The sequence below is a fragment of the Electrophorus electricus genome, chromosome 11 (genome assembly GCF_041902795.1).
Source record: "Electrophorus electricus isolate QZ-2024a chromosome 11, ASM4190279v1, whole genome shotgun sequence".
Taxonomy (NCBI): domain Eukaryota; kingdom Metazoa; phylum Chordata; class Actinopteri; order Gymnotiformes; family Gymnotidae; genus Electrophorus; species Electrophorus electricus.
In genome coordinates, this window is record NC_137507.1 from 25,363,878 (window position 1) to 25,388,181 (window position 24,304).

At 41.9% G+C, this 24,304-nt stretch overlaps 1 protein-coding gene across 1 annotated transcript; it reads right to left on the reverse strand.

Moving 5' to 3' along the window:
- Positions 1-5,797: 5,797 nt before the first annotated feature.
- On the reverse strand, positions 5,798-23,581 carry jcadb (junctional cadherin 5 associated b). The gene is made up of 4 exons (XM_027025044.3): positions 23,416-23,581; positions 18,584-19,225; positions 11,523-17,122; positions 5,798-9,551 (listed from the first exon to the last, which is right to left on the reverse strand). The coding sequence occupies exons 2-4, from the start codon at positions 18,976-18,978 to the stop codon at positions 9,517-9,519; spliced, it is 6,030 nt and encodes a 2,009-aa protein (XP_026880845.3). The 5' UTR covers positions 18,979-19,225; positions 23,416-23,581; the 3' UTR covers positions 5,798-9,516.
- Between the last annotated feature and the right edge of the window lie 723 nt (positions 23,582-24,304).

Here is a 24,304-nt window from a genome sequence, read left to right on the forward strand (position 1 = left end):
ACTCTTTCACTGGTTCTCCCAGCGCGAGGCCCCAGACATTCCGGCAGCTGCCCAGAAGGGGTTGGGGGAGGGGGGGGGGGGGGGGGGGGTCACCATTGCTCCAGCCAAGCATAGCGGCAGCCATGGTAAATGTGACTCTGGGACTCTGAAGCATATATATAGCTATGGATTTTTGCCGGACACATGACCACACCACCACAGTCCCATTTACACTGCGCGGCACACGTTTGCACACGTGCGCACACTCCGACAAATGATTCCCTTGCTAAACATAGAAAAGAAGTGTGACTCAGGGCATGTTGAGTAGTTGTATCAGTCTACCAATATTTAATCTGTGATCACTCAAGTATTCTCCAAACACAAGATTGAAACATCTTTCCATATGGACTTCTCACAATCAGTAATCCACCTTATACTGACAAGGACAGCATGATAAAAACTAACACGGCCATAAAGTTCACTGGCAAAGGAAACTGGAGTACTGCCAGATGACAAATGAAACCCAAACCCAAACAGGGAGGCACTATACAAACCCCAAGATGAAACAGTGAGGCAATACACCAACCCCAACACCAAAAAGCTGCACAGAAAGGTCTATGATACCAACTACGCAAAACATGCACACACCTTAATACATTCACACTGGTGCACAGCCAACAATGTCTAAAGAAACGCAATGTTAACACCTATACAAACATGCACCCACAGTAAGGTATCTTGATCCACTCGGACACTGATCTGTGCCCTTTGGCTAGAGTCCCTGCTGAAATATTGCTACAGGAATTTCAGCAAATGAGGTCATATCCCTAAGCATGTCACCCCCATCTATTCAGAATAAGGACGCTGGGAAATTATCATCAAATAGTTTAACCGACTACTGTACTGAGAAGTCGTGCTGGTCAAAAAACCTTGTTTCTTTAGCCTGTGAGGGCTCCAATATTCATAGCACGTTCCTTCAACGTGAAGCGAAAGCAAGCCGCTTAGCAGTGCCCTCTGGTGGTCAACACTACACATCCATAAAGCCATTACATCAAGGATGATAATTCCTCTGCAGTGATCGTTTACATTAATTGCATTTGGCACTCACTCTTATCCAGAAAAACTTGCATATTTATCGGTATGGAAGAACAAGCACTCCCTAGGAGTTGAACCCATGACCTCGACATTAGTAGGACTATGCTGTACCTACTCTATCAGGTGAGTTACAGGAGTACCACTGCAGTGGTTCTGAGTGGCATACTGAAAACATGCCACCTTTAAAGTCAATATGAGATGACATGGATCAAATCTGAGTTGTGCACTGTGCTGCCCACTGGCTAGAGTCACTTCTGAAATATTCCTAAAAGAAATTCAGCAAACAATGAGATCATATCCCTAACCATGATCAAACGCTGCATTAAAAATCATGAACAAACTCCAAGGAATTCAAAAGAGATCTATATATTGACTTTTTTAAAGCTGCACTATGCAAGATTTTTTATAGGGGGAAAAAAAAAAACCTGAAAAAATAATGACCTTCTATTGCTGTGAGTTACCTTGTAAAACAAGAAATACTCATTGAAAAGTGTCCCAAAGCACCAGAGCCGAAACATCCTTACAAAACAAGTCATCCAGAGGTCCCCAGATAAAGCAGCATGCAAGCCAGCAGGCCATGGCAGAGGCATTAAGCATTAGAGTGCAGAGTTCAGACCTGACAGGTGGGTAGGACAAATCTCATTTGTTCACATGCACAATTCATCTGCCACTTTCCACCACATTCATTTCTGACCACAGCATGCCCCAACACTAATCAGGTGGTGGACTCCTCTCAACACAGTATTAACACTTGCATGGTAGAGGCATTTGGGGGGTCGTAAGATGGTACACATTAATCAAGCAGTGCTGCACATGTAAGTGTCACTGCTGAGTTGTGAATGTTCCACCACCCAGAAATATCCAGCCCATAGTTCTCCTGCAGTCAGACTCGCAGCACTGATGAGGGGCTAAAGTACCGACAGCCAATAGGGTACAGGTTGTATGGTCCACAATGACCTGAGAAGAACCAACAGTGATCTTAGGCCCAGGCAAGCACACAGACACATGGATGGATAAACATGGACAAAAATAAACACAAAACTACAGACAAGTAGACAAAAATAGAAAGAGACATGGAGACGGGCAAGACGCAGGCAGACATACAGGTGACCCTCTTAATGCTCAGCAAGGTGTTGGTGTGTGAAAATGCCAACAATTATAGTGTCTAGTGTAAATACTTTTAAATAAGTCTGCCACCAATGTGCGTCATCTGATTATGCAAGTATAGGCTACTTGAATGTCAAGATGCCAACTTCAATGTTGGCATCAAATTCAAATTGTGACCATTTTCTGGCACACAAAGAATATGAATATGCAGTACTTGAAAAAGTATATCTAGGTGCAGAAGGTTCAATACTTCAGCTGAAATGGCATTCAAAAGGTGCCAATATAAAATCACTCATTTTTAGCACCTCTGATGTTTAACACAGCTAGAGGAACCTCATGCTCTGCACATCCTTCTGCCTTCCTGACCTAGATCATGAAAGGTTTGCGGTCACAACTGAAAATGGAGATAGTTTGGGAAACACACATACAAAAAAAAAGGCACAAAATATGGGGTTCGCCAGGACTAGTACTGGAAGCAATATGCTGTCTTAAAGGATATGTGCACCGTGAAAAGGATTCACGCATCTCACTTGTCTCACTTTGAGGCTCCGCACAGAAGCTTTCCCTTTCAATTAAAAAACAGTTTAACTACACACGAAAAAACAAAGGCCAAACTTGCTATAGATCAATTTAAGGGGATAACGGCACTGACACCATAGCGGAGACCGGAATGTTCACTTACTTCCACATCAAGCTATGTTAAGACGGCTCGCACGCACAAGCATTTGGTCCTGTAGCACAGAGAATTCTGGAGTAACGTAGCCAACCGATTCTCGTTTTTCTTAATTAGGCCTGACGCCGGTAAAAAAGTGTTCGGGGCTTATATCTGTGCCAAGAATCGTTTTTGCTTTTTGGATTTGCTGGGGTACAAAATGTGCTAAAGACTACTCCTTCCTCCTTGTAGGTGCCAATTCCTTGCATCGACAGACATCAACAGCTTGCGAACATAGTCCACGGGGACAGGTAAAGCTATGCATCAAAAGGAAGAATTAAAAACTCGAAGAACAAGGATAACCAGTCACCACTAAATTACATCTAAAAAATAAACTGCGTCGTGGACGTTATTTTTCAAGGAAAGGCCTGTAGAGAACACTTATCTGGAAATTTATTAAAGAACCATTTGTGGAAATGAATGTACAATTAGCTCGGCTTACCTTCCGATTTCAATTGTCCTGTCTTCCAAAAAATACGTTAAGAAAGGTGTAGGTTCTTCTCATTTCCGTTTTTTCTTTTATCTTTTACACGCTTTCGATATAGGGTAATGAGTTTAATATCGCCGCGAGCACCTTTTACGAATAACTGTGCTGTTCGGCATCGAATTTAAAAACTTCCGTCGTGAGCTGTGACCAATAACAAAACAACGTGTGCAACTCGTTAGACGCTTGTTAGTCCGTACTTGCGCACTCCTAATGCGCTTAGTGCTGTCTGTGTTAGTCTAGTGTATTTACGCAAATGCAAAAGCAGTGCTTCAGTCGACGTTTGTCTAACACTAAAAATTAATTGAATAATTAGTTCCAATATAAGTGCAAATAATAAATAAATAAATAAATGGATCTTGTTCTAGAATAATGTTCTATCGTCCCATTTTCTTAGCTCCCTTTCAACAGCTTTACAAGTTAATAGACTTTCTTGGTTTTAACTTTTACTTTTTATCCCCAAATGCTTAAGGTTTTCATTTTGTTCTCTCTCTCTCTCTCTCTCTCTCTCTCTCTCTCTCTCTCTCTCTCTCTCTCTCTCTCTCTGTTTCCTCAAGTTGATGTGTTCTGGCTTTGCATATGCAGGTGCAACATGGAGCAGTAATTCAGAAATTATCTATTTGTCACCAAACACCTGTATGGTTAGCAAAACTAACATGCACCTTTTTCCTTTGGGTAGCAGAACAAAGGTGCACCCTAAACCACTTAAAAACAGAATTGTGTATCCCAACTAAAATCTGTGAATTGGGTCTACTTGGGCTTTCAGTGGAGTTGTTGTTGTTGTATCGTTTTATATTACTATAAATACATTGCCATTATGTAAAGTAGATGTGAACCCACTGTGGTTTCATCCAGACTCACAGTAGCCAAGTAATCAACCAAGTAACTGCTGATGACATTTGGTACAGACTGTTCTTAGAAAAGTTTAAAGAACTGTTCAGTAATAGGTTAATAATTTCTGTCCCACTTTCCACATTTTCTTTACAGCAAAACAATTTGATTTGCAGAAGGGTTTATGCTTTGTGTGTGTGTGTGTGTGTGTGTGTGTGTGTGTGTGTGTGTGTGTGTGTTTGTGTGTGTGTGTAAGGGCGGCGGGTGGGCGATAGATGTACTGGTGATTTTGACACTTTTCTGTCACCAGATTGCTGCACTGTGCTCAACCAGTTGGACTCAAATGTTGGCAAAACACTTTATCAATGGATCATGGAGTTGGCACAACATTTCATGAATGAATCAGAATGCTGAAGCATTTTATGAATGGAGGTTAACATTCTCCCCGCATGCTCTACAAAATTTGGAAGGCATCCATCTATCCAACCTGCTAAAAACTACCATTGCCAAGTTCTTCTCTCTCTTCCCACTTATGCAAACACACACACACACACACATACACACACACACACACACACACACACACACACATATACATGCATACGTACATATACTTTTAAATGCAGGGTTTTTAAAAGTAGTATTACCTCTGTAGGCATTGTCAATGTTCAACAAATATACCCAGCAGAATTAAACAAAAAATATAAATTGTTCTATGCAGTTAATAATGCAGAGCCAAATCTTGGGGAAGCCAGAAAATTTGTGATATTTTAAGATTCTCCCCAATAATTATTTTTAAAGGTAGTACATAATTTAGACAGTCTTCTTCAACCTTTAATGCACATTAATTATAGAACAAAACAAAACATGCCTTCACAGTGCAGTGCTTTACACATTTTCTGCAGGCCCTGGTGATCTGGTCATCATTTTTGCTTTTAGAGGGAAATATTTTGGAGAGAGGTCCTTCATCAGCTTTGCAAGCAAAATGCTTCTGAAAACTCTGTGTACTTTACTACAATTTTGAATATCTCTACATCTTTTACTACAGTTCACTGCAGTTATATAAATATATATATACACAGCTGCGCTGCAGGTCTATCTTTATTGTTGTAATAGATGTTAGAATATTCTTCCTATATGTAATTCAATGCAAAATATGTACATGTGTATATAATAATCATTGCTGTAGACAACATAAAATATAGGCATTTTTTATAGATGTTAATGAGAAATGGTATTTAGGTGATATTTTCTTAAAAATATGAGGAAACCCTAAATATAAAAATGTTACATAGGGTCTACATATCTTGAAAAATATCTTATCTAATGTAAAAATGTTGAGCTTAAAGAAATGTAGAGTCAATAGTATCATTAAGCAGTAAAACTAAGCAATGAAAATATGGATGTATAACAAGGTGCATTTATATAAATGCAAGTTATAAAAGTAGATAATGAATGTAATACACTTTTTTGCATTTTGATATCCATTTACAGCAAACAATAGCAAAAAATTCATTCTGTTCATTAACATGACAGAATCAACATTTGTAATTCAATCATTTTACCACAGAGTTAAATTGTAGAAAATGTTTATTAAATTTGACCTTTTGTAACTTATTTAACATATTTACATTTCAATGCCTAACCATTTACAAACATGGAACCAAAAGTCAGTTTATGGTTTGCTATGAATAATGATCCAGTTACCTCAAAGATTATGGAAAATTAGCATCAAAATGTAAAACATGTTACTCTTGGCACTCCAAAGCAAGTAGCAAAATGTAAAGAGCAGTTTATGCTTTAAAGGTATACACTGCATTACTGTTATGAATTCTGTCAAGTCACAACTTCCAAAAAGAATGATGAATTTCATCTACTTTTTCACAATGAGCGTTCTCCGAATGCTACAATGGTGATAATGCTACATTGTTCATGAAAACATCTTGAAATAATAACAGTTATGTCCTGTTGAATGAGGGAGAACAGTTCCAGTCCATGTGCTACTAATATTCCTTTCAGCTAGACTTAGCTTTTCATACTTGCAAATAAATAAAAAAATATTTGGCTGTATGACTTAAAAATTTCTTTCTTTTTTTTTTACTATGTATTAGTGACAAACATTCCATGGTTCAGACTGAAGACATACAAATGCTAAAATAAAATAAGGCTACATTTATCTTAAAAAAACATAACCAAGGTTAAAGAAAGTAATTTCTAATGCTGTAGAGATTTCCATTGTCATATACACCGTTATGATATGCAACTTTACACCAGTTTTTCAGGATCCAAGTCTAAGGTTAACCCTAGCCTTGGACTAAAATTAAACTTCTTCCTTTTTTTTTGTAGTATAGGTCTAGGTTTAATCTGAGCCAGAAAAGATGGCATAAATATGTATACTGTCAGTGATGACTGAGATTCACTAAATGCCCAGTTCATTAAATGGTGATGCAATATTAACCAACTTCTTCAGACTTCTTTGATTTTCTTACACTCTTAACTGCAGCAGTGTGACATACACTTCTGAGCCCACAAGTTGAGACCCACATCATATCAAGTTCTACAAGGGTGACCCTCATCATGCGCATATTTCAGAGTAAGAACAAGGAAGATGTCTCATAAGAAATATTCGTAGCTCCACTTTTTTAAGCACTAGAAAATTATATTCTCTTCTCCCACACTATAAAGTAATATGATACTGCCAACTGGATCCAAGAGCAAAGAAATAAAATATCATGGTAAATACAAAATATTTTTTAAAATATTTAAAATATACTTTTATTTTGTACATTATGCAGACTGGTTAACAACTTCAATGATAAGAAAAATAAATATTCGGTGAAATGCCTTTTTTTTTCTTTTGTAAATACATATGGATGGCACAGAAAGCAATAATGAGGGGGGAAATAGCAAGCAAACGCTTGTGCACACGTACACGCACATCCGCGCGCACACACGCGCCACACGTACACATGCAATCTGAAACACTTTTTTGTTGAGCGACATTTAGACAGATGACACCTTTACATATGCGTCTATCCTGGTTCTCACATATTCTACAGTCACTGAGCTTTTTGTTGGACAATATTGCTCTAGCTATCATACACTATCATATATCATACCACACCATACAATATTGTGGCATATGCTATCAAGCCTTAAACACTGCCACCTTTGTGACCACTAGTAGTAAAATGGTATGTGTTGTAATGGCACCACATTGTTTTTCATCATATCTTGAAATCATTTTCTATCGACTTGCTCCCTACTTAAAGTCCTAAAAATCTGTACACATTTATCTGTTTCATCGCAAACTCATGTTATCATTTATTGCTTCCTGGAGAGAAGTGGAGAGGATTAGAGACACAATGGGAGACAACTGGGTACTTAACTGATGTGTTCTTATCTGGACCCTGTTTTTAAAGTCTACATTGCCTGAAGAAGTTCCCCAAACCTGGGTCAATCAATGGCATTTAAGGTATTTGACACATCATACAAACATTCATAGACATTTTGATATTGGACATATCAAACGTTGTGTAGCTTCCAGTGATCTCACTATGTAGGCTTATCATTACTGGTGTGTTTGCAAAAGGCCACTCCAAAACTTGAACTCTCTTGGATTTTAGCAAAATAAAATTTATATCCCATAGCCTTTTATTCACAAGGTGCTTCTGAGTGTTGATTCATCAAATCCTAAAACGCTCATCATACCCAGGCGTCTGTTTAACTTATAACACATTTATGATTTTACTCAGTAATGAGTGCACCATAGTTCTCAATGTTTAGGGACATATGTTACAGTGTGCTGAAAAGGTTCAGTAATAGGGAACTATAGATTAAAAACAAATGCAATAAACTTTGATCGACTGACTGGTAAAGGAAAACAGTTCTTGAGCCACTGATCTTCACTTGCTACTATAGCTCCAGCCGCCCTTTCAGAGATGGAGCACTTGGTTTGGAATAGATAGCTCAGGCAACGCTTAAACTACAAAACAAATGCAAACAGTCCTCTAAAGTTTGCAATACCTTTTTTGTTTGTTTTCTTTCTTTTAAAAAAAATAATAATAATTGATCACGTACAAGCACTGACAGAACATTAATGTCCAGACAAACGAACTTAATTACACTGGACTACAAGGAAAGGACAGGTTCCGACGACTGACATACAGTCCGTGATATCAGCAGAGGAGCGGCTGGGTGAGAGGAGGGAGAACAGAGGTGGCTATGACTCGCCCCACCTTAACTTGGGTGGGGAGCAGTGGGCGTTCCCCTATGGACAGAGGACGTTGGAAAGTCGGAAAAGAACAAGGAATTCATTGTGTGGTGAGGAGTTTGTGGAGGATGGACGTGGGTTTTTACACAGGACAAGATGCACGGGTCAAGGTCAGGCTGTTAAGAAGTGGTAAAGGGAAAAAGGAGACTGGGGGTGTGCTAGGATTTCGTGTTCTGCGGTGTATGTGGATATTCGTGCGCAGAGGACGCCGTCGGTATGTTAGAATTTTAGGGGCATGAATTGCTAAAAGAGAAAGTTCAACCATTCATAAACGGTGTCATAAATGAATGAAAGATACTGTTGAAAGTTATCATGAAAGCTGGCATTGTTTGGTTGAACTGTCCCTTTAAATGTTTTAGCCCCTATGAAAATGAAATATATAGCAAAACTTTGCTGATATACTATAAACTCAAAATAGGTTATTAGTATATTACGCTTGCAATGTGTTGCGTTCTCTGTGAGGGCTATAAGGCTGCAGTGAAAGCTTGAGGTGTACAGACCCCTATCAGACTCTCCTGTCATGCTGGAGGCTGGAGAGGAGGACCGCTGTAGAAGGTAGGATGGGGAACAGAAGAATGGTTGGGACTTTGCCTCCTGCTGGCAGTGGAACAGCAACATTAAGAAATCCAGCAGAGCTGGATCTGAGCGGAGGTGGAGGTGGAGGTGGAGATGGAGGTGGAGCTGATACACAATGCTCTTGTCGGAGAAGGCCATTTTATATGTGTATGTGTGTGTGTGGGTATTTGTATTTGAAGGCATGTGTGCATGAATGCATGACAATCGATTTATGTGTATGCAAGTTTGCTTACATGTTTAATATGTCTGCATATGCATTATGCAATTATTTAGTGCATGAACTGAGTCCATTGGTGTTTCTGTGTATGCACGTGTGTCTGTGTGTTTTTGCGTGTTCTTGTGTGAACGGCATATGAAAATGAAGGCATTTAGCAGACAGCCAGGTCACAGTGTTGGAAGCTGGCCCTTAATGGCAATGAATGACCCCTGACCCCTTGGGCGTTGACTTCTGGGGTCCAGCTATGACCTCTCCACCTGGCTGGGCTCCTGCGACTCTGAAACATAACACGAAAGCCATAAATGTTGTTTAAGTTAGTTTTTTGACACCCTAAATGCAAAGTCTTCTGGATCATAGCTATATACCAAGCAGTTTCAATGCACAATATATTGTTTACTGGCCTTTGCACTATTTATATCACAGACAACTGCAATACCCAAAAGAGTCCTCCCACAAATCATAATTTTTTATGTGCTATCAGTATTTCAGCATCTTGACCAATCTCAGGCTAATATCAGCGTTATGTGGCTGTTTTGCTGAATCACAGTATTCACATGTTCCATCAAGCAGAAATAATTTTTATCACAATAATTAATTTACCTACTGCATTTTTTTTAATATTACATTTATATATCACAATACCTAATAAAAAAGCAATATGTAGCAGCTGTAACTGCAATATATTTCTGCCTATATCATGCAGACCTAATATACACACTTTAAGCCCATAAAATATTTGATTCACCATTTACTATAACTGTTTTGTTAAATTTCTTAGAATGAAATCAATAAAAATAGCCTTATCCATATAAGCCACACACACATAAGCCCTATCTGTCTAAACTGTCAATGTCTAGAAAATTACCTGAGAACTGGGGCGAATACCTTTTAAAATCACAACTGAAAGAGTGCTGCTCCCTCTAGTGGTTGCCCTCTATCATTACCAATACAGTAAAATTTCAATCATCTTAATATAAGCTAGCAGTTGTATTTTAGCCATTCATATTCTCTTAAATACAACTTTCAATGTAATCTAATAGCAAGAGGAAATTTCACCAATTAGATATTTTAACTTTATGAAACTCTATACATGAGATAAGAGTTAACTATGTGATTGGTGCTACGTATTATAATGTATAAAAACCCCATGACAAAGCATGCCCTAGGTGGATTGGCCTATTCCACCTACACAATATAATTCCATGCACACAAGTGATCACAAATATATTTGTTGAATTTGTTGAATAAGTCAATTTCACCAAATATGACTCCAGATAATAAAAACAAATACATGAAAGATTCATCTGAGAGGCAAAATTAGCCTCTGAATTAGTGTTTTCTCCATTATCGACAAAAGAACAAATGGTGGATGAATGGTATTGCCAGCAATTGTGTACTGTTGTTCTGGAGAAGCAGTTATCAATTCCAGTTGTTGGAAGCAAAAACCCTGTGTATTTTGACAAATTTTGCTGTGCATATAAATGAGCTCATAAAGAGGCTGATAATAACTGAACAACTGGAAGCATATTTATAAAAGGAAGGGAACGGAGCATGTGCAGTGCTCTGGGATTGTAGAACGGAGCATGTGCAGTGCACTGAGATTAAAAACTTTAGAGACTGGTACGTGTGAGTGTTCAGGCAGACAGTACATCATTTCAGGTGTTTTTTTTTCTCAAACATTTCTCAAGAACTCCATAGAGAATGGGGATTCAAAATGAGCGTTAAAAGGTGTGTGCTTTGAATGCAGTCATTAATCTATGAACATTTTTGAACACAACAAATTTAATATCTCTTTGGGGCTGGCAATAAAATGTATTTGAATTTTGCCAGTTTCATGTTGCTTGTTAGCACTGAGTTAAAGAAAAAGCTCAACAATTTACACATCATCTAGAACATTCATAGCATTTAGCCAACTAGAATCCAATATATATTTACTCTTCCATGGTAAGGTTTGAAGCCAAGCTTACAGAAAGTGACCTAAGAAGCCACAGTGTGCACAAGTCAGGCAACTAAAAACTCTGGTGAAGAAAGGATGTAGGGAAAAATTAGTTACCAGAAGGATTATATATCAATTGTCTGGTTAACAGCTATACATAAGTGTCTAACAAAAAAATGTGTGTAATTTATTTGCAAGATTCCACATTCTAACGCTTCTTACTAATAAAGGGTCACAAGAAGGTAAGCACAAAGAAGAACCACATTTTCTATGACGCAGACTTTCATTTACTACATTTTGTAAGAAATGTACCTGTTTGCACTGGCTGGTCCTCTTGCGTTTCACCAGGCTCGTTGCTGTCTTTACAGGACGCTCTGCGTTCATTCTCCACTCTTTCTGATGTGTTTGGAAGTTCTTGAGAGGAAGGCAGGGACTGTCCAGCATCCCTTCTCACCTCTTCGGCTCTAGAAACAAAGCTCACCCCATACAGTCCATCCCATGAGTCTGTGCTACGGAGGCTAAGGCGTCTCATGCGTGAGACAGTGTCCACCTCCCTCATACGGGCAAGCCTCTCCTCAGAGCCATGTCCGGGCGGGGCCATAAAACGATCGTGGAGAGCCTCGATTCGCTGGGAAAGTCCACGGCCCCGCCTTCCCAAACCTGAGCCCTGTAAGTCCTTATCAACTGGACTCCCTTCAGTACCTTGAATCTGTCTGTCACCTTCAGTGTTTTGCTTGTCCTCCCCTAAATCCCTAATCGAAGCACTACTACTTCGATCTTCACTTTGATCTCGTTCTTGCTTAAGAGTCCATCTTTTTACATCCACACAGTGTCCTTTATCACAATCTTGCGTATCAACGTCCAAATCCCAATCTGAGTCATCGGCACCCTGCCCATCAATCCCACACCCACGCCAACCACCAAGGCCCCTCTTTTCGCCGCTGGGTTGTTGCCTGTCACCATCTAAACCCCATCTCTCAGCGCAGTCCTGCCCCTCAGCATCGAGTGACCGCCTCTCTCTTGCCCAGCCTCCCCCATGGTTAAGCCTATCTCCTTCCCATCCAGCCCACTCGCAATCAAGCCCCAATGATAATCTACGATTTGGATATGCTAACACAGACAGGGGGAGGTGATCAGGTGGAAATTCTGGCAGCAGCCCTGGATCCAGACCTGAATGGGTCCACATTGCAGCCTTGTTTGATCTTAACGTCACATTCATTTCCTTCTTAGCCTCATGGGTTTTCTGGTCCTCACTGATTTGCTCCTGCACTTCTGCACCTCCAGGTACAGGTTCTTCTTGTTGGACCTTTTCTAGTGGTTCCTGTGTTTTTTCCTTTGCAACCTCACTATCGGTCACTACTTCTACAGGCAAATGACTATCAGCCTCTTTTGCTGCCTCGTCCTCTTGCTTCTCTACTTGCATACCACTTTGCTCACCAGTAATAACGTTGTCTTCTTGCAGTGTCTTGCTTGCCTGGTCTTCTTCTAACTCATTGGCAGGAGTACCTTCTGGCATCTTATTCATTTCATCTAGGGCCTCAGCTGACCCATGTTTGGACCCTTCTCCTGTGATAAGCGTAGCAATATGCTTTTCAGCCAAAGACAGCTGCATCTGCCAATCAGCTGGCACTTCAGGGTTTACTTCTAAACCTGCTTTGTCCCCTACTGGTTTTCCAGTCGCAATGCTACACAACACACCCCTGTTACCAAGGAATTTGTTATTCTGGCTTGTTACCCTCCTAAAGCCCTCTCTCCTCTCTTCCCTGAATAAAGAAATTGGCTCCTGTCTCACCTGTTTCTCATTATCTAATGCTAAGGAGCAGCAGGGACGCTCCAGATCTACTGTGGATGTGCCAGGAACAGCCATATGCTGTGGGGTGTCAATGCTCATGGCACTACCTGGTTTGGATTTTACAGAAGCCCCTCGGCTGATAGCTCCAGAATCACGGGCCATTTGGAGCGTTTGACAAATGTGCTCATAGTCTGGGGGGCTGGTTAAGGTGGAGGCATCCTGCATAGGCTGCCTCTCTGCCCATGGGATTTCAGCTGACATGGACGAAGTGGAGGAGGTTTGTGCAATCAAACTGTCATCTTTGACTAGGGCTTCCTTTGAGGCTAGAAGGTCCAGTTTCACTGATCTGCAGGCCTTACGCTGAGTTATCTGGGACATTACTGTTTTGTAATCTCTGAAACCTGCTTCTGGTGGAGGAGGTGCAGGACAAATCTCTTCCCTTAGCTGTTTGCTAAAGCTAACACTTTTCCCAGTTGATGGTCGGGAAAAGGCACTCTTAACCTCCCTGTATTCTGGGTCACTCCCTGGCATCAGGCTGGGCCGAAGTGTAGTTGCAGGCATCACCAGGGAATCAGTGGACAGTCTAGCTTTGATGCGGTCAGGGATTTGCATGGAAGAGCGATTGGCAAGGTTGGGGAGGTTATTGCTGGCAGTGCTGAGCTCCAAGATGTCTTTGTAGGCCTCATTAAGATCTTCGATGCACTGGTCCACACTAGGACGCTTACCTGCTTGCTCTTGCAATTCCTTGTTAATGGACTCAAGCTCTTCAATGGCATCCCAAGACCTTCGGCTCACTGGCTTCAGCAGGAATTGACCAAAGGCTTCTGGATTAGGGCCAAGGTCTAACTTTGAATCTTCAGCCTGGTCTGAAGGGGATGATTTGGTTGGGGGCTGTGTTGGGGGTGGAGGTGGAGGTTGGGAAGGTGGTTGGTTTGGAGGTGGGGGTGGAGGGTGTGGAGGAGGGTGTAGTGGAGGTCTGTGAGAACCTGTGCTCTTGAAGGTACCTGTCCTTGAAAAGGCGCTGTTGCTTGATGGTTTCAGGCTTTTCTGACCTTTCATGGGATACCCATAGGGAGTACTGGGGTCTGAAGTTCCAGGGGCCCCAGGAGCCCCTGTAGCTCCTGGAGCCACTGGAGCCCCCATAGTCCCTGTAGCTCCTGAAGCACCAGAAAGAACTGTACTTCCTACAGCTCCTGAAGTTCCCGTAGCTCCTGGGCCTGTGGTTGCTCCTGTGCTCCCTGCTGATCCTGTAGATCCTGTAGCTACTGCAGCACCTGGAGCTCCTGAACCACTTTCCATGGGGACTTCTGCTTCTGGGACAGCAGGCAGGGGTTGTGCTTCCTTTCTATCAGGACCCGGATGTTGAGCGCTCTTTGCTAGTTCAGGGCTAGTTTGGGTTTCCTGGTCACGATACTGGTCCCCTGGCCATGCACCAGAATATCGTCTCAGCTCATCGTGGGGATTTGGCTTGATGATCTTAGTCCGAGAGTTCCTCCTTCGGTGCGCTCTTCTTGTGATTATGCTACTGGATGCACTGCCTAGTGTGAGTGCTTGTAGTTCTAAGTCGGTAGAGGTGGTGGATGTGCTTTTGAGGCTTTGGTTTGGCAGGGAGCCGAGGGTGTTGCTGTTCTCGCTGGAGGAACTTGGTGGAGGAGGAGGAGGGATAGGCGGGGATTTGGGTTCTTTCTCTTCATTGTTGTTTTGATCTCTGGACTTTCCACTAGACTGTGAAAGAGGGACAGACACCAGGCAAAAAATTGTCTCACTTAATTTCTTTTTCACACTCTTTTTTTCTGGCTCCTGGGCTGGTTCTGTTTTTGCTGTGGAAACGCTCTCTGAAGAACCTTTGTCCATGGATTTGTCTGCTTTCATTTGTTTGTCAATGACTTTGTCCACTTTTATCTGGTCTACACTTATATCTGCTTTTGTTTGCTTCTCTGATTTAATCAGCTTCTCAGTTAATTTATCTGATTTATTTAGCTTTTCTGTCATTTTGTCTGTCTTGAGCTTATCTGGAATTCTATCTATTTTCACTTGCTTTTCTGGAACCCTCTCTGCTTTACTGGACTTGTCTAGAATTCTGTCAACCTTTACTGCCTTGTCTGGAGTTTTCTCTGGTTTGGTATCAATTTTAATTTGTTTTTCAGAATATCTATCTGCTTTAACCTGATCAGGAATTATTTCTATCTTTGTTTGGTCTGGCATTCTTTCTGTTTTAATCTGCTTGTCTGTAAATTTGTCTGGCTTAATTTCTGCAACTCTTTCCACTTTGACTTGGTCTGTAACAACTCTGTCTGCTTTCACTTGTTCTGTGATTTTGTCTACTTTGATCTGTTCTGCTGCTCTGTCCACTTTGACCTGTTCCGTAACTCTCTCCACCTTTACTTGACCTTGGTCTGGAACTCTGTCTCCCCTAACCTGCTGGTCTGTACTCCTGTCAGCTTTGACCACGGCTTGTGGGGGTCTAGTCTGAAAGGTTGCAGGGTACTTGGAGAAGCTCTGGTCTGGTGCTACACTTTCACTGCCTTTGCTCAACCCCCTGTTCCAACGGCTAACGTTCTCGTGTTCACTGAGAGCTGGTTTGTGAGTGTCCGTGCTCGGCCCCTGGGCAGGGAGAAAGGCACTATCATGTGTGGATTGTCCTAAAGCTGAAGCACCGGGAAGCTCTTTGTTGACATGTCGGATTTTGTCCGCGTCTGTAAGCGAGTTTCCGCTGGGCCCCCCTGAGATGTGCCTGATGCGTGGGTCATCAAACGGAACATACTGCACATGCCCTTGCCGATTTGGTACTATGGAAGGCCCAGGGTGTACTGGCCTTCTGGGGACTACTACCATGCTCCTGTCCTCTCGGCGTTCAGACCACGACATTCCTGCTGTTCTGGAAAACCACTCACCCATCTCAGCACTTACGGGTTCTCGTTTCCACCGGACAAGAGCAGAGTCAGCGCGGTAAATCTGTCCACTCCTCGGAGGCGCAAACCTCCTGTAAGAGGGGGGTGGGATATAACCAGGGGGCTCCATACCAGTCAATTCCTGATAAAACAGATCTGCCCGAAATGCCTCTGGTCTCAGTAGCTCTGCACTCTGTGAATAACAGATTGACCTGTCTCTGAGTAGTTCAGAGCTCTGAGAATAACAAAGCGATCTGTCCCTTAACAGGTCCGCACTGTGAGAGTGGCTCATGAAGCGGTCCCTTATCAGGTCTGCACTTTGTGAATGACTGATGAATCGATCCCGTAGTGGTTCGGCACTTTGAGAGTGGCTCACCAGGCGGTCTCTGAGTGGCTCTGCGCTCTGTGAAAAGCAAATGGACCGATCTCTTAAGGGCTCTGCACTCTGAGAATAGCACCCAGACCTGTCCCTTAGTGGTTCAAAGCTCTGAGAATAGCAAACAGAACGGTCTCTGGGTTTGGACACTGGTTCGGATGAAAGTGTTTCCCAGCTCCCCCTGTTCTGCTGGTGAGTCTCATAAGATGGGGGCTTTACAGGGCGACTGAACCGTGGCTTTGGCACAAGTGCAACAGAACCTTGACCTTGAGTCTGTCCACTCCACCGTTCTCCTATTGGCCAGTCGCTATGATAGCGACCATATGGCACAGAGCTGCTGGTTCTCTGAGCAGGGACCTGGCTTGTGGCACCTGTCTGGGGAAGTTCTCCATACTGCGGATCTTCTGGGGAGAGAACGCGGGGCAGGGACTGAGACTTCATCCTGACAGCGGCAGGAACGCTGCTCTCCACAGGCCGCAAACGGTGTTGCTGTTCCTGAGACCAGCGCTCAGCCTCTCCGTCAGAAAGCTGCCTGCCAAGACCCACTGCAGGACGCCACTCCTCCGTGCCCAGGCTCTGGCACTTCCTCTCGCCAGTCACCCGCAGAGTCTCTGGGCCCGAGTCGATGGGCTCCCTTAGCCACGGGCCTTCCTCCCATCGTGCCAATGGCCTCTCAGTACGCAGCTCCTCCGCAGCCAGCACTGGGCCTCTCCACGGACCTCCAGACACCCGCAGCTCCCGGGGGTCAGCGAAATCCAACAGGGCGCTGAAGTCCTGCCCTCTCCTTCTCCAGTAGGAGATGTCTCGTTCTTCTGTGTGTTCAGAAAATGTCAAGCTGGGGGCATCATAAAACCTGAGAACAGAAATAATGTAAATCCGACACTGTGCGCTCATATTTTTTGCTAAATCTCTCTAATAAAATTTGCCAATTTTGTACTAACCAATGCACATCATATATGGGTTCTGTGCCCTAGCTGCATATAGTTTAATATACTGGCTGATTTTATTCAAAAGGGTTGGCTATATCCCAAATGAACAATAAGCAGCATAATACAGTTTGAAAAACAATAAATGGAACCCTATACATATACAACTTTTCTGCTGAGCATATATATATTCTGCTTACAACAATATAAGGACAAACTATAGCAGGTTTGATAAGCAATCACTGAAAAGAAAATAATGCAGTTTTTTAATTCAGTTTTGTCGACAGGGCCAAGTTTGTGCAATATGCAAATAGATTAAATTGCATTTTCACTGACACTGTTATAACACACATATGAACATTCACTGTAGAACTACTCTATACTGTAGGCTACGCTATAAATTACATTGCACCGCTGACGTCATTCAGACACATGTGCAGCTATGTTACAATTATGGCAGATGATGAATGAATATGGAGTAATTACCATATATGTAAATAACATAGTGATTATGTGCGTGATTATGACTTTTACCAGACTTTGTCACCGTAAACTAAATCAGTGTAACTGTTCACATAATATACTGCTCTGAAATTACATAAGCCAGTTTTCAAGATTATGATAGTCACAAAATGTAGAGTAACGTAGAATAGAAAGTAGAAGTATATGTCTGAAATATCAGACCACATGCACAAAAAGATTAGATAAAATTATAAATAGCCATAACTAAACATAAATTGAGCATAGGTTACATCTGACAAAGGTAACACTAGATGATTTGAATAAAAGTTGGCAAACATGGTTGGGCTTGTTTGTTGTTTAATCATTTTTTGTTTGACGGTTTGTTGGTTTTATGCTGACCAGTTGCTATAGCACGCACACGCACACACACACACACACACACACACACACACACACACACACACACACACACACACACACACACACACACACACATATAAATACACAGATTATTGTTTCACAGTATGAATACAAATCCGACCCTAAAGCAATGAAACCAGTAAATCTACAAGAAGTCACCTTAGAAAGAAGATTGTAACTCAACCCATCCCAGATTTTGGAGGCACTGTACAAGAAGATACAGTTGCTGTTTTATCAAAGCTGCAGCATTAAGTGGCTTTATTGCGTAGATTCCGTTTGGCTAAAAATAAGTTTAGTCAAAATCAGGGTCACAGTTTTTAAATGAAAGTTTAGGGAAAACTTTGGATTTTACATAAGGATATTTTTACATCTAATGAACATTTTCTTAACATACTCCGATGTTGCATTTTATATTCTAATGCTCTGGCTCCGAGATCTGTGATGAACAGCATCACTAATTTGGCAAGGAATGACCCCATAGCTGGTCTTAATTATGGCCCACTCACCCACTGTCAGTAGCAAGTGAGTCTCCCAGAGGCTGCAGGTCACCAAGGAAACCAACAGGAACTTCCAGCCTCCTCTGGATCCGCTCATGTCCCTCGGTAACGTTGTTGTTGTTTTCAGGATGCGCTTTTGCCATCTGCGCCGGCCTGTAAGGCCCCGTCGCCGGTTCTGTTCGGGAATCTGCCCCTCCCTCTGCTGTTCCAAAACCATTCAGGGCTCCGCCCCCACCCCCTCCCCCGCCGCCGCCGCCGCCGCCGCCGCCAGAGGGTCGGTTTTCTACGTTGTCACGCCGACAGTCGTTCCGATTGTCATAAGGCGCAGAGGAAGAGGAAGAAGCAGGGCCGCCTCTGGGCAGTTTGTATCCATGAGAGATCAGTAAGTCCTCCACACTGTACATGGTGCGTGCTCGTATGTCCGAGTGTATGGAGCTGGACCTGATGCAGTGTGTTCAGGAGCGTGTGTGTGTGTGTGTGTGTGTGTTTGTGTGTGTGTGTGTGTGCGTGCGTGTGTGCGTGCGTGCGTGCGTGTGCGTGTGCGTGTGTGTGTGCGTGTGTGTGTGTGTGTGTGTGTGTGTGTGTGTGTGTGTGTGTCCTAGGAACAGTGCTGGTGAAGGCAAGAACACAGCTGCTCAGTAGAGGCCATTACTGAAAATAAAACAAAGCGAGAGAGAAAATTATTTTACACCTTAATACAACAGACATGCGCTTTTGAGAATTCTGTCATCTTAGTTGTGGAAACAGTAGTAAAACTGAAATAGATAAGACAGGATATGGTAGCCACACCCTACATGTCCTGAGCCATAGAACCCTAACATATCGTCACGCTGCGATGATAAGCAGAACTTTCTGCCCGCTTGAAGTTAAAGAACAGATTGCTTATTGTTCCATGTGAATGTTAACTCTGTGCTAAGATTGGGTTAATATTTGCAAGTGTATGTATTTCTAATAGTGCAGTTTGGCCAATCATTGACTGCTGCCTGCAAATTTGAAGAGGTTATGTGGTTCTAGACACAGATATTAATGCAGATCTTTTTTTTTCCTCCTTAATACATTCTTACATTTTTGTATCCTTATGAATCTACAAAATAATACAATTTAAAAAGGATTTTTAACAATATGCTCAGACGTATGATATCAACAAAAACAATATTACATATGATCTTCAAAACCTGTACAAGCAGAATTTTATTTTCCATCAAGAGGTGAATTTCACTGTATATTGATTAGAAGTAAGCAACAATAACTAAAATGCATAGGAAATGTATGTTGTTGTAGCACCACCTAGTTGCACATGTCCATTCATACGTGTTATGTACTCGGAGCACACTTGGAGAATATGTCTCTTTTATCATCAGCTTTCAGAATCCCAGGGCCTAAGGGTGTGACATAGCTCACTGCAGTCTTGGATGAGAGGAATAATTGGTCACCTTGTAGTAATGGTGTTTTACAGCATGTAATAATAACATGAGCATCATAATATCAATACACAGATCTTACACATTTAGTGCAATCTGTATTGATGCCAATTCTAGTGATGTAACTAAGGAATATGATGAGGTTTCAATTTATCTGTGAAAATACATCTGGCATAAGAAATGTGTCAGAAACATTCTCTTTGGCCATAATGCCAATTTCTCAGCCAGAGTACAAAATTGCTAACTAATGAGAAAGCCTATTCAGTGCCATGTGCCTACCAGTTCTAAATTGTCTTCAGTACATACTGAAATATAACAAAGCTGGGTGTGGGTCTCGTAGCAGCCCTGCCCCAAGCTGCTGGCCTAAGCAGTGCTGGAGTTTGCACCAGCTGAGTTTCTATGATTACCGCCAATAACAGAACCACACCCTAATCCAGTGTTTGTCCTGGCTTTATCATTTGACCCCAACAATGACCTTAACATGACCTTGAACTTTGCCAGGATGGTGTTAATGATGATGACCTTGCTTCATACCCCAGAGATACTCCTGGTCTTTTACCCAGGATGATTTGATGGCTTGTATGTGGTAATGCTGAAATTGCAGAGGAGAGTGAAATAACAGAAGCAATGCTGGGGGCTTCTTCAGCTGAGACTTACAGTAACTAAGCAGGAACCAGCAGGAACTAGTATAACATCTCTGCATACTGCAGTCTTCCATCACACACATGAACACACACATACACACATGCAAACACACAAGCACATGACCTCTGAGTGACCTCTGCACATTCTCTCATTATATATATATATATATATATATATATATATATATATATATATATATATATATATATATATATATATATATATATATATATATATCCGGGGGGGGGGGGGGGGTGTTGGTGGGTGTTTGTGTGTGTGGAAGTGTGTTTATGTGTGTTTGTGTGACTCTTCAATGTCAGATGTTTATATGTAAGAAAAGTGTTTAATGTCATGAGATGATACTTTCATTCTGATTAACTATTATATAGAAAAGTGGTTGTTTTAAGCCATTTTATACATTAATTACATAAATGTTAATGTGACTAGAACTTGCCATGAAAAGCAACATTACAGTAATTGCAGACCTAATTAGGCTAATGAAAAAAATTAAACGGCAGCCACATCTACAAGTAAATAAATGTGACGTAATGTAAACACTAGCAAAAACTGATCGGGATGAACCAGAACACACATTCATCACAGACCTGTGCTGCCGGGACAGGCACTTTGTCAAAATTCTGCCGACTTGTTTATGTATGCTGTTACTAAATCCATTGTTTCATACACCATGGTCGAGCCTGTTCAAAAATTCACAAGTGAAACTTTTAACTTGAATTAGTCAGCAACAGCTATGCCAAAGTTTTAAAAAACTTAAATGCATTAATTAATTTCCATCTATCTGTACTGCATTAATGATATACACAGCTTACACCATACACATTTTGCAAAACAGACAAATAAAGACCATTACATGTATGAATCACCATGACACCACCCAATTTTCAAATGTTGCCACCTCTTTGTAAAGTGATGTTGGAACATGCTGCTTGAATGCAAGTCAAGGTGCTCCAGCAGGGTAGTGGACCTCCAGTCCATCATGGTGCTTATCACTCCTTAATGGGAACAGTCAGACGGAAGAGACAGCGGTAGTCAAAGTGTGATATGACCATGACAGCTGCTGTCAATTATATCATAGCAGTGTTGCTAGGTAGAAAAAGGGGTGTTGCTGCCTCATCTTGATGGAATATGAGAGTGCAATAACATTGTTAAAAATAAATGTTACAATTTTCAATTGATTCAATTCAACCACTGACTAAAGCATAGATACTTTGCTGAATGACTTGGTTGTACAGGATATTAATGGGATACAATTATATTCAAATCAAGTGGAGCCCTAGGAGGGACATATAGGTAGTTACATGTTTGTTTGTTTGCTTAGTTTTAGTTTGTTGCTTTGTTTTTCTTTAAAGCTTTATTTATCACTTAATCAACCAGTCATCTCAGCAACTTTAAAGGATCCCACAAAATATTATATATATATATATATATATAAATGTAAAAGTTTGATTGCATAAATAATCTTCCACAATTATTATCTTTGGCATTTAAACAAAAAAGCCGGATGATATTTAGCTTTACTATGCACAGTTGGCAACATGGCAACAGCTGCCCAGGCGTTCATTTTAAGACACACGCGTGCGCGCGCGCACACACACACACACACACACACACACACACACACACACACACACACACACACACACACACACACACACACACACACACACACACACACACACACAGGTCGAACACAACCTCTATGGAGAAGGCCCTATTGGATAGTGTTCAGAGTGCAGACAGGTAGCTTCTGTCAGCACGTCCACGCGCGAGCAGGTGAGAAAATCAATGGGTATCGCTGGAAAGCGTCTCGTGCTACTCTAGCCAATGACAACACTAAATTAATGAATTGTGTCACCCGAATTGAGTACCATGTGTCGCCGTAATAGAACAGCCGAGGAACTTTGCAGCGAGAGTAACACCCAAATGGATATACCGTTCCTCTTGTGGGAGCGGATCTTGGTATTAGAATAAGAGGCACAGCCTCCATCGTTATCACCTCCCGTGGGTATCCCCTCTCCACTTAAATGAAATTTCCACATCTCACTTATTTTCGTTTTGCTCAACGGTTTCCACTGCGCCACAGACACGCAGCTTTTAAGCATAGGGAGCAGCGGGGCGCGCGCTGCAAAGGTGCGTACCGCGCGTGATATGACCTACAGTAGCACAAACGTGCTACGTTGGCAGTGCAGTACTGCGGTGTGCTATGGTGTACATAAAATAGGCCTCTCAGAATGGTCTTTAAAAGTCAGCAATGCGCCCAGCACATACCAAATTGCGCTACGCAACGCCGCAGGTACAGCGTCAAGCAGAAAATCTATACGCTCGCACAAACTGAGTAGAAAAATTCAGTGAACGTTCGTTTCTTTGACGAACGGACACTAGCCAATCATAATCCCATTTCAATTTTACATATTGCCCATATCAGCAACGAACATAAACACGTACTTGGCCTAGACACACATCCTGAACACGTTAATGATTATACGCTATTATACCCGGCGAATGATCTATTTTCCCCCTCTCACCGGTAGCTGCAAGTTAAAGCGCCGTTTTGATACGAATTTGCAGATGCGTCTTGCTGCCGGGGTGTATGTGTATGTGTTTATCAAGAAGCGCTGCCTTGAGCAAAAATATACTACCGCTCCCTAGAAAAGACATACACAGGCCGGGTGCAGAATACACGTATTCAAACCTTAAAACGCGCGACACGTTTGAGTGTAATTTAAAATGCATATCAGAACAAGGTTCGCTTACCTGGTGCTTGTTTGGCGCGGCCGTCGCAGTTCGCCTGCGCCCAGCGTCGGAAGCTGCGAGCGGCTGCAACTGCAAGAGACTTCAGCTGAGCATGCCTACAACGGTCCGGTAACGAAGCGCCTGACGAGCGGGCTCTCCTAACTACTCGTCATTCGGGCAAAAAAAAAAAAAATTTTAAATGAGGGAATACAAAATGGTTTCTTCCAAAGTATGTGAGAAGTTTATCTCCTCTTTTCTTCTCCCGCTCTCCGTCGCTTTTAATCGAAAGTGTGGACAGCAGGCATCTGCGGAATCGCTGGTGGGTCTGACATTTAGAGGAGCTCTATACGGGCACTCCTGCAACGCTTCAGCACGCGCTGCCACCCATCGCCTGCGCGTGCAGATCCCTGATCCGCGTTATCTGATTTCTGGCTCTTACTTTCTCAATGGCCATCATGACAATCAACTTAATTTTCCTTTGCTGTTCAGTAATCAGTAATCCTGGGACTTATCTAGTGAGAAATGGGGACACCACACTGAATCAATAAGTTATTTTTGGTGATTCTTTGCTCATAATTCTGACTAAGAAGTATCTAAAACAGTTCAGAAGGAGATTGTTAAAATAAGGCCAGTATGTTAAATTATATATTGTTGTCTCTGCAGATGACCTGAATGATGAGTGTTTGCACATGAGTGCATATGTATGTTTATAGATATAATTTAGCAAATAATTGGGTATCTTTTACCGTGTCAAATATGTGTGGATTTTAATCCTGTGCTAGTGCATTCTGCATATTGGCTTTAGTGTGATACAAGACTAAACAGTTCCACTCACATAACAGCAGAATACTTACTATTCAAAATTAGTAAAACTCAGATGTTTTTCTACACATAAGAAATATGAGCTGGC